The following is a 17247-nucleotide window of genomic DNA, read 5'->3' as shown; positions in this document are numbered from 1 at the left end:
CTCACAGGTGAGGTACTACTCACATTTGTTTGACATCAAGATTATTTTAGTCTCTCCATTCATCATCATTTAGAATTGAGATTCTTTGGAAAACAAAACAAAAAAATAGCAAAAGTACAAACTTCCATTGTAGTCTACAGTGCTACTCAAAATATATCTTCAATAAAATCAAATACCCTCAGCATATAAAAATGACTCAAATCAAATACCTCTAAACCTATTAATACCACAAAACTCAAACTCATCTACCTACCTATCTGTCTATGTATGTATGTATGAATGTATGTATGAATCTATCTATCTATCTATCTATCTATCTATCTATCTATCTATCTATCTATCTATCTATCTAATCTACCTATCATGGAAACAGGCTCTCAGTGTATAGTTCTGACTGATCTGGAGCTTGCTATTCAGACCAGGCTGGCCTTGTACTCCCAGGAATATACCTGCCTCTGCTGCCTGAGTGCCTGAATTAAGTGCATGTACCACTATACCTAGGAAAAGCCCACTTTTGTAAAAAGCCAAAAATAAAACTAGTAAACCACCCTAAAGGAATAACAAATCAATATTCAGAATTTTAATTAATTCCATATATTTAATTACTTTTACACATATAATTAGCTCTATATACACACACCTCTTAGACTAGTCTGGTAGCCAAAGAAAATAGGTTTATGAAATTATTTTTAAGACTGTCATACATTTTTTTAAAATCCAGATCACAAAGGCGGCTTTATATGGCACTGTTCACTGGAACATGAAACTTGTCTCTTTCTGGAGACTTGGAGGATATTTTCATGCTGTTCATGAAATGGGATTCTGCCTCTGTCACCAACAAGCCAGTGATTGGATGTGCTTTTCCTCCTTATCGGTGGGAGCGTCTATGCAGTTTTAGAAGCCATTCTCGGAGTCAAAGAACATCAGCAAAATTCAAGTGAAACTCACCAGCCCCAGAGCTACCTTTGATGAAGATGCAGGCTGGCATGGTTTTACTGTCTTGACAGCAGGGCTTTCCTGAAGCTGTTAAGAGCACCAGGGATGAAGACGATCTTGGTAGATTGTGTTATGCTTGCCATAAGTTTTTCTTGGTTGAACACAAAAATAGCTACCTCCACACACATTCAAGATTTGGTGGGTTTAGCCATCAATTTTATGAGTCAGCAGAGGAAAGAGGGTGGTACCACATAAAACACACCGAGTGAGGGCTTAGCATGTCATTTTAGAGTCCTCTCTGTGTTGTGATGCATTGCTTCTACCTTGGTAATCCTTTCCTTCTCCACATTCAACAGAAACCTAAGTAGCTATTCTCAGCTTTGGTCCCCTTCGGAGCACTTGGGGGAACCACACTTCTGTTAGTGGCTGTGGGTCTGCTCAAGACTAAGAGGAGAGTGAGGGATACCCTCAAGGAATGCTTCTGAATTTCAGGAGAGCAGTGGTTTTACAAACAAATAATAATCTATGCAAAGCAACTAACAGAACAGGGTCACTGATCAAAAGCAGTCACCTTCATTACTGGAGCCTTACTTCATCTCACCTCAGTACTTGGCATATTTTTGTTGTTGTTATTGTTACTTACTGTCCATTTTTTTAAATTTTTTATTTTTATTCTTTTAAATTTTTTTATCTTATAATTTAATTTAATTTTACACATCAGCCATGGATTCCCCTGTCCTCCCGCCCTCCCCCCAGCCCACCCCCCATTCCCATCTCCTCCAGGGCAAGGACTCCCCTAGGGATTCAGCTCAGCCTGGTAGATTCAGTCCAGGCAGGTCCAGTCCCCTCCTCCCTGCACCCAGGCTGAGCAAAGTGTCCCTGCAGAGGCCTCAGGCCTTTTGGAATTCCTTCCCTACCTCCTTTTTCAAAGCCCGAGCACTGTGAGTCCTCACCACAGTTTCAGTGAAATATTTGATGCTGTTAGCATTTCTTTTTCATTGTGGATATTTTCTTCTTTTGCCTCTAGTTTTTCTTACCTCTAATTTTCAATCTCTTCCTTTTTACCCTTAAAAAAGTTTTAATCACATTTACTTAGCATATGTATGTGCACACATATGTGAAGAGGTCAGGTATAACTTTCAGGGGTCAGTTCTCTCCTTTTACTATGTAGGTTCTGAGGCTCAAACTGAGGGGTCAGAATTGGCAGCAAGCACCTGCTGAGTCATCTCTCTGGTCCTTCCCATACTTCTTTGAATACTTAGGAGATACTGATGTTCTCTAAGGTTTCTTCCTTTGCTCACATCTTAGTTTTAGCCAACAGAGTAAACTCACATTCATATATATTTATAATCTAATAACACCCTCCCCCAAATATTCATGCCTGGGCCTGTATTTTTCCTAAAAATTCACATTTAACAAGTAAGACACCATTATTAGCACTTTCTTTCAATGCTAAACACATTCTGAACCAAAGTGGGGTACTTTGTATTCTCAACATACATGAGTATGGCTGAGTATTTGCTGGCATTGTTACTCCTAGCCAGTCTCTTAACTAGAAGGCACCCCCCACCAGCATTCATAGCTAATAAAATCACTGCCCTTACTGATATGCTAATTCCACATAAATACACTAATTATGCTATTTAAAATAGCTTTAGTGAGATATAGTTGACTAGCTGGCATATACGTTGTGCATGTTTCAAGTGTACATTCTGACAAAATTTGAAACATCCATACACCCATGGAATACATTACCTCTTTCGAGAAAGTGGGTGTTACTTATCCCTCCAAAAGCTTCCTTGTGAGATTTTGTGGGTACACCTTCTTACCCCTCTTCTAACATAGTTTGACACCCATATGCTTTGTGTGACTGTAGAAGAGTTTGCATTACCCTTATAATTTAATACAATGTACTCCAGTGTGTCTAACTTACATCACTCATTGTTTTTCTATCCATTCATTTCTCTCATAGTAATAGTTGGTTAGTTTTATGGTCAAGTAGTGTTCTATAATATCCTTTTAATGGTATGAACATTTGGGCCAATGATTTGTTCAGATTTATGCTTTCAAACCCCACAAGAGGGAGAAAAATGGCTGGTTCTTAGGCCTGGTGAGCTTGCACAATATTTACCCATGTTGTGCTATCTTCCATTCTCTGCTACAGTGTGTAGGGCTTCTCCTGTTCTGAATCTTTGCAGAACTGGGTATGACTGAGTTTTTAAATTTCAGACATTCTGGTGTCCATGGAGTGGCATCCTTTTCACATTTTCCTAGTGTCAAGTTCCACTGTGACGTAAAATTTATTTCACAATCATGTATGTAATTTTTCAATATTGCTTCTGCATGTTCAATGACTATATTCTTCCACTGAGATTTCATTTCCCAACCATATATAATAAGACGTCTGAATTGGTTTGTCTTTTGTTAATTATTTGTTTATAACCATTGCCTGATTTTCTCTTGTGGCTTCCACACTCTTCTCCTTAATATGAAAGATAATTTATATTAATTAACCTGCCAGAATACTATAATCCTTTAAAGGTATCAGAGAAGATATATTAGATATGTAAAAACATGTGGAATACCAGACATCTATATAATTTTAATAAAACAAAAATGCCACCTATTTGATTTGAGCAATGGGGGGCTGGAGGCTAGAAAACAAATACAGCAGGAGAAGCTCCCAAGCTAATCTGAGGATCCAACTTCTGGACAAATGAAGTATATGGGATTTAATGTCATTTTTTTTTAATGGGGAAAGAGTAGTATGCTTCGTTCTCTAAAGACTCCCAAGTAAAAGTGAGAGCGATGCCCTGGACGGAGGTATTTCAGAAGGCAGAGCAGAATGGGAGCCCAGAGTCAACCCGGAAGGCACTTAGCAAAGGGGAGGGAGGCACCAGCAACAGTAGTTTGTATGGGGATCAAAATGCAGAACAGAAACGATGCGTAGGACACTGTATAGGTTCAGGACTGTCAAGGTTCCCTCTGATTTCTGAACCCCAGAGAGGTAATAATGTAAGTTTAGTGGGAACTGGAAAAAATAACACCATTTGGGGGCAATGATTGAGCTACAATAAACTGGAACGCTCCTTTAATGACTTTTACATTTACACAGTACTGTAATTTGACTTTGCGATTAATTGCTTCAATGGACAGAACAAAAATACACAAGGTAACAGGAAAATTACAGTAATTGATTTATTTCCAAGGTGACAATATATGGAAATTATACTCCTATGAAGCTGAATCATCCCACACCCATGGTTTTACCTATAGATTTATTGAACACACTGCTGTCTTTAGAATTTGTAGCACTAGCCTGCCCAGCACAGCACTCTTGTGTTTTCTTATACCTTTCTCACAATGCCCATTGAACTTTTCTTCCAGCTTGTCAGTCTCTGACCTCTTGTTTTCTCATGTGCCTCATCATCTGGGGAGAATGACCCGAGAATGTCCATGTCCCTAATATGCACCTCTTGTGTGACTTTGACTCTTCTCCTCCACCTGCCTTGAACTGGGTCCTGCATTCCTTAGCATTCCTGCTGGACTAGTAACGGCTCCTCTCTTCGTCATTTGACTTTCTTCGGGCACATTCTTCACAGCCTACCATCACGCTGAAGAATTGTTCATTCATTCTCTCTCAACACTCACAAGTAGTTAGGACATGCTAGAAACTGATGGAGAACACTAGAGTGTCCTCTCATCTCCTACCACCTGCCCTCTGACTCCACATCCACACTGTCAGCTACTGCCTTTTCCTTGTGTTCTCTGTCTGAGCCAGACCTCCTTCAGAATCAGATTGCCGTCACAGTGCTTGTATTCCCATAGTCCTTTGCACCCCAACGAGCCACAGTTAACCTGACTACCTGATACCATTCTTTACAAGAATGATTATGGCTTCCACATTTCCCCTGATAATGAGTTCCTTTGCTTTTATCTTCTGTCAGCATTCTATGATCTGTGATAAGCCAAATTCTTCTTCTTCTTTTTTCTTTGAAATAAGAGTTGATGTAATCATGGCTAGAATTTACTAGGTAATCCAGAATGACCTTTAACTCAATCCTCTTGCCTCTACCTCCCAAGAGCTGGGATTATAGGCCTGGGCCACCATGTACAGCTCCTCATTCTTTGAGGAAATTATTTCTTGTCTTTCTTTAACATTAGGTTTTTGCAAGGATTCATTTAATCTTTCTCTGATTATTTCTCGATGGCTTCCTTTACAGGGTCTCCATTTAATTACTCTTTCAATATTTGTGGGCTTCAAGGTGGTGGGTCATCTTGATCTGATATCATACTCAGTTTTTTCTCACCCTTACTCATATTTGACCATTGTGAATATGAGAATGATTCCAACTTCTCCATCTCCTCTCTAGAATTCCATGATTCTTACCACATCTAATTGCCTGCACCTAGGGAAGGTACACAGCTTCCCTAGGTTACTGAAGGTACCTTGAATACAATTGGTCTCAAATAGAGCTGACTATTTTTCAAGGAAAAAAAAACCCCCAATAACCCTGTTATTGTCTCTCAATTTAACAACTCCTTCAATAGCGCTGGCATAATCTTGTTGTCTAAGGAAAAGGGATTATTCCAGATCTTGTTCCTCTAAGCTTTTATAAGGCTTAAGATACTTGGTATTAGTCAACTCCATTCTCCCCCTCTCTAGTCTCATTATTGACTTTAATTTTATTCTTTTTACTGATTCTCTGAAGATCTCGGTAGCAAACAAAATGGTCACACACATACTGACTAAAGTTGCTCTGGAAGAAATTCCAGTGAAGTCCAGATCCAATAATACCACCATCTTGGTGAAGAGTTAAATTTCCCTATGACTAAAGTCGTTTTCTTAGCTCACAGGCCTATGCAGAGACTCACCCTGCTATTTAAGCATAATTCAGTTATTTCCTACCATCATTCATTCATTTAGCCTACACGTTTACTGATAGCTATCAGTGTGTCTGCCAACATGTGTCTGGCAGAAACGTTTCTATTGCAGCAGCTGAAGGATTTATGGGAGTAAAGGTGTTTGGGAAACACCCAATCAAATGTTCTTACACAGGGTTTGTATGACTTGTGAGCACCGTGTCTCTCTTACATGGGGATGAAGAATGCAGCACACCAGCTACCAAAGAATAACATTAGCTTTTGTCTCCCCTAACGAGTTTCTCCAAGCACCTCCTCCTGCTTCAAGGAGATGCCATTTCAAACTGGTGCATCTTGTTCTCCCGTGGCTCCAGGGTTGGTGCAGCATTCCTCTGAACTTTCTACAGAGGCTCTTCATCTACGCCACTCTTCCCCACTTGCTCGTGTTTCAGGAGCACTCCCTCGAGCGGATTTCTCCATCCCACAGTTCTCTTCTGAGACTATGTGCCAGCTAGCTTTGTATCAGCATGACATAAGTTAGAATCATCTGAGGGGAGGAAACCCCATTTGAGAAAAAAAAATGCCCCTGTAAAATTTGGCTGTAGGCACACCTGTAGGTTATTTTCTTAATTAGTGATTGATCTTGGAGGGCCCAGCTCGTTTGTGGGTTGTGCCAGTCCTGTAAATGGTAGGGTGATCCTGGGTGCTATAAGAAAACAGGCTGGACAAGCCCCGAGGAGCAAGCCAGTAAGCAGCACTCCTCCATGGCCTCTGCATCAGCTCCTGCCTCCAGGATCCTGCCCTGCTTGAATTCGTGTCCTGACTGTCTTCAATGATGTTATGGAAGAGTAAATAAACAAACTAAAGTAAATAAAGTAAATAAACAAAACCTCCCCTCCCCAAGTTGCTTTTGGTCATGGTATTTTATCACAGCAATAGAAAACCTTATGAAGACAGAATGAATGCTACCTTATGATACACAACTCTATCAGCAATTAACCATCCCTGTATTATCTGACTGTAAGTTTCTTGAAGGCAAAGATTTGCTTCAGATTTCCTTTAGTCCTTGCACAGCACTTAGTATATGATTGGCAAAAGTTTATCAAATACGGAGTATGGGGGACAATGATGGTGCACACATCACATTGGTAAAATATCACAATGGCAACATCAACATTAATTGGGTCTATTTCTATTTGCATAAGTATCAAAGTTTGGGTTTCAGATATTGGCAATGCCACAGGACAGAGAATTATGAGATGCTATCCAAATAACCATTGCACCATTACACCAAATTGAGAACTAAGAGACAGGGCCTCCCATCTTGGCTATGTTTATCTGTCTTGCTTTAATTTGCTTTCTATTGCTCTGATAAAACACTCTCACCAAAAACAATTTAGGGGAGTAAAGGGTTTATTTGACTTAGAGGTTATAGTTCATCACAACAAAAGCTGAGGAAATCACTCAAGACTGGAGATTGAAGCAAAGGCCAGAGAGGAATACTACTTACTGGTTTGCTTCCTGATTCACCTTTAGCTACTTTTCATAAACAGCCCATGTCCACCTGCCTTGAGATGGTACCATCTACTGTGGGCTGGCCCACTGTACACTAATTGGCAATTAAGGAAATGCCCCACAGGTAAAACTGATGGAGGCATTCTTGATGTGAGGTTATATCCTCTCAAGTGTCTTGAGCTAAAAAGTTTAGCCGGCACACACACACACACACACACACACACACACACACACACACACACACACACACACTCGCACACACACACTCACACACACACACCCCACACCACTATATACATATACACAAGTACACATACATCTGCATGTCTGTCAGCATGTATAAGTTTAAGGGTGCACTTCCCATTCTCTAACAACAGATCACAATACACCCTCATATGATCAACTGAAATAATGTTCAATTTAAAAAAGTCTCATAACCATAGCAAATGTCACACCATTACTTCTCAATTAATTGCTGGAACATATTTACATTTTTTTGGCATTTTTGAAGATCAAGGAATTGATAGTTGTGTCATTCCACCCTACAGATTCTAAACTAAAGGAAACATCTCAACAAGATAGAAAAGCACACAAACCTGTTATGGGATATAATTTCACAAGTTGTAAGACATTTTTATGCTTTCAAATTAAGCTCTTGGTTTCAAAAGGGAAAATGACAGAACCATTTGGCTCTTCAATCAGTCTTGTCTAATCCAAACCACCCATAATGTAAGCCAAAGAAATGGCTGTATCAATTTTCCCCAGAACTTGTGAGTAGCTGAAATTACAGGCAAGGTCCTTCTCCTGATTAGGATCACGGGTGCTTTGGATGGCATGATTAGGGCCCACACTGCATTCTTGCTCTAACAACTCACCTTGTTTCTGAATCCTTGACAGGGTGAAAGACTTCCATTTCCCGTCATTATGGTTTTGATTGCTGACAACAGAAGCCATTCCTGAACCCAGATCATAGCTGACTTTTATGTGCCCATCGCTGAGTTCGACACTCATGAAATCTTTCTATTAATAGAGTAAAAATACACCAGTGATTAGATACACAGAGAAATATATGTGTATTCGCTTTTTTTATGGGGTTTATAAAAGGGCCTTATGGCTAGATTGTGGCATGTGTCACTCTGACAGAAGTACATTTCAGAAATAGAACTAGTGTTACTCTTTGTAATTCTCTTTGCTTGGGAGTATGATGTTATAGTGCAGATGGCCACCATCAAATTACTGGGACACATTCTCTCATGATGGGAGAGCAAAGTGGGTTTCTTTGGAAATTGTATTAAGCACACCAAATGTTAAGATCCCCAAACAAATTTACTAAAGAAATGTAGGCCTGAGAAAAAGGATGCCTAGGAGTATTTAGAAATATCTTTCAGCTTAGGTCTCTTAAATAAAGCTAGGGAACTAGGATTGTTGCTACATACCTCTATCCTGGGAAAGTTATCGCCGGGTGCTTCTCATAAAGAGCTATCCATGTAGTGATACTTCAGAGAAAAAGTAACTAAACTGTATTGTGATTAAATCATCACTGAAAACATATAAGCATTTCCTGTATCATTCTTGGTTACAACACAACCATTACTGACTCCCTTTAGGTTTAGTTGGTAATTTCACCAATAACTAATAATTGTATTGGTTTTCTACAAAAAAAAACCAGAAGCAAACACATCTCCCATTCTCCACATTACCAGGTCTCGTGTGGCAAGATACATCAGGAGAGCGCTTGATGAAAATGTCCGGAACTTGAACATGACTGTGGAGATGTTGGGGTACCAGCGGATGGGGCGGCTCACCAATGCATAACCTTCTCCATCAAACTGAATAGTACCCTCACTGTCTTCCACTTGTGGACTGAAAAGAGACATTTCACATCAGTTAGACCTCCTTGGTCTGTCATCCTTCACTGAACAAGACCATCCCCCAGGACGGGATGGCAAGCTGTTGTAGGACAGAAACTATCTAAACACGACACATGTCCTTCTCACTTCCACCTCCACTCTTTACACTCTTAGACTCCAAACCATAATCTCTTACCTAGACTTTCATGGGCATTTTTAGGCAAGCACTTAGTATAAATTTGCATAACATTTAAGCACTTCTTAGTGATATTTGTACACACTGTTAGAATTTGGGATAGACTGAATCTATTATGACACTTCCTGTCTAGATAGCATAGTAGAATATAGACCCCAATCTCTAAATCATTGCTGTTAAACAAGTTCTCCTTGGACAAATTAAATTCAGACAATGAAAGATGCCTGCATTTCACTTTGTGTTTTTAAATTGTGTTTGTCAGTATGTGACTTTAAGAGATTATTCAGAAGTTATGGGTCTCTACCTATAGCAGCCATACACTCAGCATCTATGCTAGCCCTTGCTTAACAGATTGCGATAAACATTTGTGGAATGAAGGAGAATTTCATATAGCAAAATGATTCATAGGTAATATATGTTCAATATTAGCTTAATAACTAATGATTAAGATAAATATTACAAATATAACAATTGAAAAAGTATTGGCTTTTCAAATGTGAGTTTATCTCATCTATGTATCTGGGCATCTAAGTATCTAACCATGTACCCATCTACCCAGCTACCTACCTACCCACACACCCAATCATTTATGTATCAGTTGTTCTTTCAGAAGAAATTCCATTGTGGGGAGAGTTTTCAGACGTTCAACATCTGCGTATTCATAATCATTTAAGTTCTGAAACTGGATTATTGTATAGTTTTGAGGGTAGAGAGGATAATGAAAAGTGTGATGGTTTGGGGCTGGAGAGATGGCTCAGCGGTTAAGAGCACTGGCTGCTCCTCCAGAGGTCCTGAGTTCAATTCCCAGCAACCACATGGTGGCTCACAGCCATCTGTAATGAGATCTGGTGCCCTCTTCTGGCCTGCAGGCATACATGCAGACAGAACACTGTATTATGATAAATAAATAAATCTTTTAAAAAAAGTGTGATGGTTTGTCATAAAATAATTGCCTAAAGTGTGATTTTCATTAAAGCATGGCTAATGAGATCAAAATTATAGAGTATAAAATTGAGTGTGCTGTGTAGGAAGAGCTGTTTCACACTTGTACAAGTTGGCTTGCTCTTGGTTCCTTGTTAGAAAGGATTAAAACAGTTAATATAAGATAAACGATGCTTTTGTGTGTGTGTGTTTATAAAAAATCTTAACTTGGAAACGGAGGAGCTAAATTAGCTTATTAGTCACATACTTGATAGTGAATAACTTTGCTGTAATTTAGTCTTTCATCATGATAGCACAGTAAGTTCTGGAGCACCACACTAGAGATAAGAGGCTGTTACAAGAGACTCCATTCATGTTTCTTGTGGTTCTCCTTGACCAGAACTGTACCAAGAACATCTCAGGAAAGGACTGTGGGAGTCCATCACATCCACTTTCGACCTTCTTTGTCTCCTATACATTGTTACTTACTGATAACTTTAAAATTACCCACCCCCCAAAAAAACTCACTACACAATTCTAGATTCAAAAGAGAAATACCAGTTTATTTTTTGTTACAAAACTTAGGGAATTTAAGCCCTGACATCCTTGTGTCCCTAATCTATCTTCTTTTCAGTGTGAGTTAGATATCAGGTACCCTGGCAACTGCTGGAGAACCTCACAGAAATCATATAACAATTCATGTTGGAATTCCCCAAGCGCGACATGAAAGTTTCAGTCACTTTTAGATTTCTAAAGTCCCTTCCAACATTGACGACATTATCTCACTCAAGCAAAAGACGATTTACGGGAGTTTCTGGCTAGAAGTGAGCCAGCCAATAGGCAGCACACCTTCACTCAATTCATCACTGACACTAGTCAAAAAAGGAAAATCCGGCTTTGAATGAGTAACTTTGAGGTGGGAAAAGTTAGTTCATTTAGGTATATGCTACATTTCAACATGCAACATTGTATGAATTTCCTGTCTATTTTGATCATACTCTTAAAGGAACTGTGGCAAGGCTTTTATACCTAACAAACACAGGCTATCAAATTTTGCCTTTTATTTCTGTGCTAAACCTGTGTGTCTAGTCCAGTAAGTGCAGAATAAATCTGCTGGTCTGCAGCAGCCACATTCTATGGACAGTTGTCAGTGTAGAAATGAATGTATATTGTGTCTTAGTACTTAAAATTTCTTTGTAATTTTGATGTTCAGCTAAATGTATTTTATTTCTAGCAGTTTATGTATCTTAATCCAAAAGTGATGTCTTATATTAAAAAAAAGAGTTACTCCCCAACTGACATTCTAAGCATTACAACTGCAACCTTTATAATATTTATCTAAAAACACAGCTTTCTAAGACAGACATTCTGATGTCTCTACAGAATGTTCCCAGCCTACCTCCTGTAGACTTACCTTTTATCTTTCTCACAAAATCAATTTTGTCCTCTAAATTGCATGATTGGTCTTTCTGTAAAAATGTAACAAAGCTTTCTCTAAAGAAAGCAAAGAACAATACCTAGAGTTCTACAAATATTATTGTTACAAATGGAAGATCAAATGGGACAACAGTGCTTCAGGAGATCATCAAAATGTATGCAGCTATAAAATCAAAGTGCACTGAAGAATAAGAGCAATCCTAATCAAAATAATCCATAAAGCAAAGGATAAATAATTCTATAGTGGAATTTTTTTTATGTAAACATAGAACTTTAAAAAGAAAAGGGTAGTTTTGCAGCTGAGTACATAAGGAAGAAGACCTAATTAGCTTTTTGTCCTTGATGTAATGCCATTTGGGGAGAGGGCACATCAATTGAGAAAATCTCCCTACCAAGTTGGCCTGTGGGCAAGCCTATGTTTTTGTTTTCCTTGGTTAATGGTTAATGTGGGAGGGCTCAGTCCATTGTGGGCTTTTCCCTCTGCCAGGCAGGTAATCCTGGATCCTGTAGGAAAGCAGGCTGAGGAAGCCAGAGGGAGCGATCTGATCCAGTAAGCAGCCACTCCTCTGTGACTTCTGCTTCAGTTCCTACCTCTAGGTTCCTTCCCTGCTTGAGTTCCTGCCCTGCCTTCCCTTGATGATAGACTGTGATGTGAAACTGTAAGCTGAGATAAAGCCTTTCTTCCCCAAGTTGCTTTTAGTCATGGTGTTTTATCCTCAGCAAGGGAAATCTAACTGAGACAGCGGGGTCAATACTGCAGAGGGGTGGGGCTTAGTCAAAGTATATCATGGTAGAGAATTGGGCGGTCAACATTGACTATCTCCGGGCTCTCCACATTCTACTCGGTTAGACACATTGTTGATGTTCACCTCAGGGTGGCAGGCTGCTTTACAAAACAGATTTCCAAAGTTATTTTTTAATACCCCATTCAAAGGGATTTTAAAAATTGTGCTTTATAACTTAACCACCTTATTGATTTTTCTCCTTTCCTTGTGATACAACTTTTGATGACTGAGTTTTAATTCAGTTCTTCCTAGTATCAGAAGATTGGAAGTTTAAATTCCCTATGTAATACATTATGTATTGAATTTTTTTTTACGCAGCTGATAATGTGGTGTTCTTATAAACTGTGCAGGACAGAATGACGATTTGATGTTTTAGGGTAATCAGGCACGTTCAATCTGTGGTCTATGGGTACGTGTATTCCAAGATAGCTAGGAATGTGACCCAATACATTTATAGATGACAATATCATACCACAATGTCAAGTGGTTGAATAGTTCTGCAAGATTTTCTTTTACTTCTGTTGTTAATAATCTCCTAAAAATTCCAGTTAGAAAACTAGCAAGAAAATGTTTAGGGCAAGTCTAGACCTCATCTGTCTTAGGCTGGTGTTGAATTTATGATCTTCCTATCTCTTCATTCTTAGTGCTGGGATTATAGGCATGTACAAGCAAGCCTTACATTGTATCTCATGGCTTTTGTTGAACTGAAAGAATTTTATACACAGCTTTCCATATTCTGTGTCAATATGTTCTCGATAAAATCACCTTAAATATGTCAGACTTTCAACCTGTCTTAATGCCATGTTGATAAGGTTGTGATACCAGAAGAAAGACATTAAAACTTTTAGAGATATTTTGGAAACTCTTACTGAAAAGAATTGTAGAGATATTTAGAAGAAAATGTACACTGCGTTTTGCTGCATTAATGGGATTTGGGGTTTGGGGTTTGGAAATGCCTATGCATTCTTTAAATTAGAATTAAAAACACAAACTACTTAGTACCTCTGAATTCTTGTGTATTTTTACATTAATCTTCTGGGTATTTAATGTGTTCTTCAGAATTTTACTATAATTGAATCACTTTTAGACTCAAATGACTAGGGGATTCTATATTTTCATGTTGAGAAATTCCCTACTTTTAGATTATTGTTTTTATACGCTCTACTCCAGTTCATATAAAAGCATTTATTTTCTACACATGAATTTTATGCTGGATATGATTTAAAATCCTCTTTGTTCTGGACTCTTTCTTACATTTGATGCTATGTATTCTGGTACTTCTTCCTGGACTGACTGGGCACCTGTCATCCACCCCCACCCCCACCCCCACCCCCACTTTAAGCAGCATCTCAAGGTCCTCCAGTTATCCCTGTAAGCACTTGCAGGATCTCAGATGTCAGTCTGAAAGGTCCTACGGGAAAAGTCATGTAAGTTAGGCATCTATATGTATGCTTAATCAGTTTGGGGAGTTCTCTCCTTATAAAATAATAATTATGACCAGAAGTCATTAATAGATAAGCAAACTCTCCTGGCCACGAAGAGACACTGGCATAGCACGAGGCTAGTCTTAATTGACTGTGGTTCAAATCGCTCATCTGTGCAGATTTTATAAAAACACATGGCCATGCAAATGTGTTGAAGGGCACTTTCAAGGTCCTTGGAAAATGCTGGCCAGGATTGGGCCAGGACTTTAAAGTCTTACTCACTTTTGGTAAGTCCACCATAAGCACAGTCAACCCCGTTCTGCGTCCTGATAGACGGATACACAGCAAAATGGAACCTGTGTGATGCACAGAACAGACCTTCCCATCTAAACTCACCTGACAGTGCAGCCTTTGCAATCTCCTTCTTTTTCCCGGAAGTTCCATAAGCCTATAGGTTTGTTGTCAAAGTATGTTTCTCCCATACAACCGGTGAATGTGATCACCCGTACAGCGTCAGCCTTCTGCAGAGACACATGTGGCATTTGTTAGCGTTAAGGACTTCACGAATTGCAGTAGTTGTGACTTATTAGCGACAGGAGGCAGAGTAGCTCTTGTCCATTCCATATGACAGTCTTGGCAGTCTTCTTATGCCCTCACAGCTACTACAGCATAGATCAAAGAGGGGAAAGCTCAAATATTTCATCAGTGGGTCCTGGTTATCTTTTACATACTATCTCAAATGGAACTCCATGTACATGTATTATCTCTATTAACAAAAGCAATTGTCCTTTTGTGTCCTCCAGTGCTTTGTTAAAACCCCTCTGCAGTGTACAGTCCTTAGATTCTGAAATCTCTTACATAAAATGGTGTAGTATTTGTAGATAACATACACACATCCTTCTATATACTTCAAATCATCTCTAGGTTACATTATAAACATAAAGCAATGTAATATAAATTCTGTGTGGTTAGTTATCACACTATGTTATTTACAAAAGAAGGCAAGAAAACATCTGTATATTTTCAATGTAGGTGCAATTTTTATTTTTCAAATATTTTCCATTCTTTATTTGCTGAGTCTGAGGATGGAAAGCCCATTTATACTTGTGGCAGAAAGAAATGATTTTCAGCTTCTAACCTTAGGCTGGCTACTGAGTTTCTCCACAGATGCCTGCCCCATGGGATCATTGTGAGAATTAGATTATTTTTGGCCCTAAATCCAATGCCCAAGACAGACAAATGTGTATTAATAAGTAGTGCATGGATACTGCTTACTTTGGGCAAATCTGGCCTACAGCACACTAAGATGTTTCCCTTCAGGTCATGAGAGAATTCACACAGAGCTATTAATGACGAAGGAGAGATCATATGCAAAATTAAATTGCAACAGTCTTCTCAACCTTCCTAATGCCGAGACCCTTTAATACAGTTCCTCATGTGGTGACCCCAACCATAAAACCATTATTTCCATTGCTACTTCTAACTGTACGTTTTCTGCTGTCATGAGTCATAGTGTAAATAGCCTTGTTTTCTGATGGTCTTAGGTGGCCCCTAAGGGGTCAAGACCCACAGGTAGAGAACTGCTGGTAAAGTGTTCATTCCCCGCCAGGTAAGCCTACATCTCAAGAGATTAAGGAGAATGGCAGCAGCTTTGTAAGAGAGGACCATATATATCCACACAGGTTCTGTTTGCTGCTGTCCCCAGCACAGAGTCTGGGATCTAAGAGGACTTCCATACAATTTTCTGTTGAATGTCAGTTCTGGTGTCATTGCTGCAGAGACAGGTCTTCTTCAGCTTGGTGAACACTACAGTCACAAAGGAGGAAAATGACCAGGTCTAAGCTAGAAACCCTTGTTTAAACACCTCTTGTCTCAGCCCTGACTTACAAAGTAGTGGCACAGTCTGCTCCCTACATCAGAAACTATGTCAAAGCTAGCGGTGATGGCTAATTTCATTGTCAACTTAAAAGTATTTTGAACCATCATGGAAATACGCTCCTGGGTGTGTTTGAGGGTATTTCCAGAAAGGTTTACCTGAACAGAGAAGACTAACTTTAAATATGGATGGCACCATCCTATAGCCTGATATCCTGGATAGATCTGTATCAACTTGATGCAAGCTAGACTTATCTGGGAGTAGGAACCCCAATTAAGAAAATGCCTCCATCAGATTGCTTGTAGGCAGGTCTGTAGGGTACTTTCTTGACAAATGACTGATGTGAGAAGGCCCAGCTCACTGGGGTTGTGCCACTGCTGGGCAGGTGGTCCTCGGTTGTATAAGAAAACAGGCTGAACAAGTTCTGGGGGAACAAGCCAGGAGGCAGCACTCCTCCATGGCTTCTGTTTCAGTTTCTGCCTTCAGGCTCTCGTCTTGCTCAAGTCCCTGCCTTGACTTTCTTCAGTGATGGGCTATGCTCAGGATGTGTAAGCTAAATAAGCTCTTTCTCCCCCCCCCCCACGCCCAAGTAACTTTTGGCTGTGGTCTTTATCATGGTATCAGAGAGCTACTAGGACATGTGCATGTTCCCAGACTGAAGAGAAAGAAAAAAAAGAAAAGAAAAGAGAGAATGAAAGCACACCAAGCATCAGCTTCCTCCTCTCTTTCCAGACTGTGAATTCAGTGTAAGAAACCACCTCACCCCCCTGTGCCCATGCCTTCCTCTCCCCTCCAGGAGACATGTACTCTCAGACCAGGAGCCAAAATAAGCTCCCCACCCCGCACCCCCGCCGCTTTCTTCATGTTGTTTTGTCTTATCTTTGGTCACAGCAACCAGAGGAGTAATGGATATGTAAGGCTACCTGTACCCAAGTTATCCAGTAAAAAAAAAAAAAATAGTTTGAGGTGTTGCAGAAAAACTGTGAGATGATGCTATGAGAACCTGACGCATTCTGGTGATAGCTTTGGTCCTAACATTAACAATATGCATCTCTCCCCAGCACTGTGACCATGCATAGGAATGGGGACAAGGGCCACAGATGTTAACGAGAGAGGTTTTTGGAATGCTGTCAGCAGCTGGAGCCTCTTGGCTGACTAGACATAGGTCATCCTGCTGCGGCTTCTGCGCCCTTTCTCAGTCTTCCTCCATCGTGAGATGCTGCACTCGAGAACTCTTCCTGCTCATTTGAGTTTTAAGCAGTAAGGTCATTGTGCTTGTAGCTTTTAGTTTATAGTTTGGGTGTCGGGGGACTTAGAACTCTTGGTCCAAGTGATTGCTTAAGGTTTTCTATAGATTTCCTCTGTCTATATGCTCTTCTTATCCTTAGGCCAATTTAGAGTTGCTTTGCACTAGTGACACCTGCATAATAAAAAAGAATGAGCT

General features: G+C 39.7%; 1 protein-coding gene across 1 annotated transcript in view; it reads right to left on the bottom strand.

Moving 5' to 3' along the window:
* Lama2 (laminin subunit alpha 2) overlaps nt 1–17247 on the bottom strand; it is a 571985-nt gene that overhangs the window by 40403 nt on the left and 514335 nt on the right. The window contains exons 48-50 of the mRNA XM_076552567.1: nt 14324–14448; nt 9015–9177; nt 8190–8334 (exon numbers count right to left, since the gene is read on the bottom strand). Coding sequence (XP_076408682.1) covers nt 8190–8334; nt 9015–9177; nt 14324–14448 — 433 coding nt within the window. The remainder of the gene's footprint in view (nt 1–8189; nt 8335–9014; nt 9178–14323; nt 14449–17247) is intronic.

The sequence above is a fragment of the Peromyscus maniculatus genome, chromosome 16, assembly GCF_049852395.1.
Source record: "Peromyscus maniculatus bairdii isolate BWxNUB_F1_BW_parent chromosome 16, HU_Pman_BW_mat_3.1, whole genome shotgun sequence".
NCBI lineage: Eukaryota > Metazoa > Chordata > Mammalia > Rodentia > Cricetidae > Peromyscus > Peromyscus maniculatus.
The sequence above is the reverse complement of the archived record's forward strand: the minus strand, read 5'-3'. Positions and strand labels throughout refer to the sequence as shown.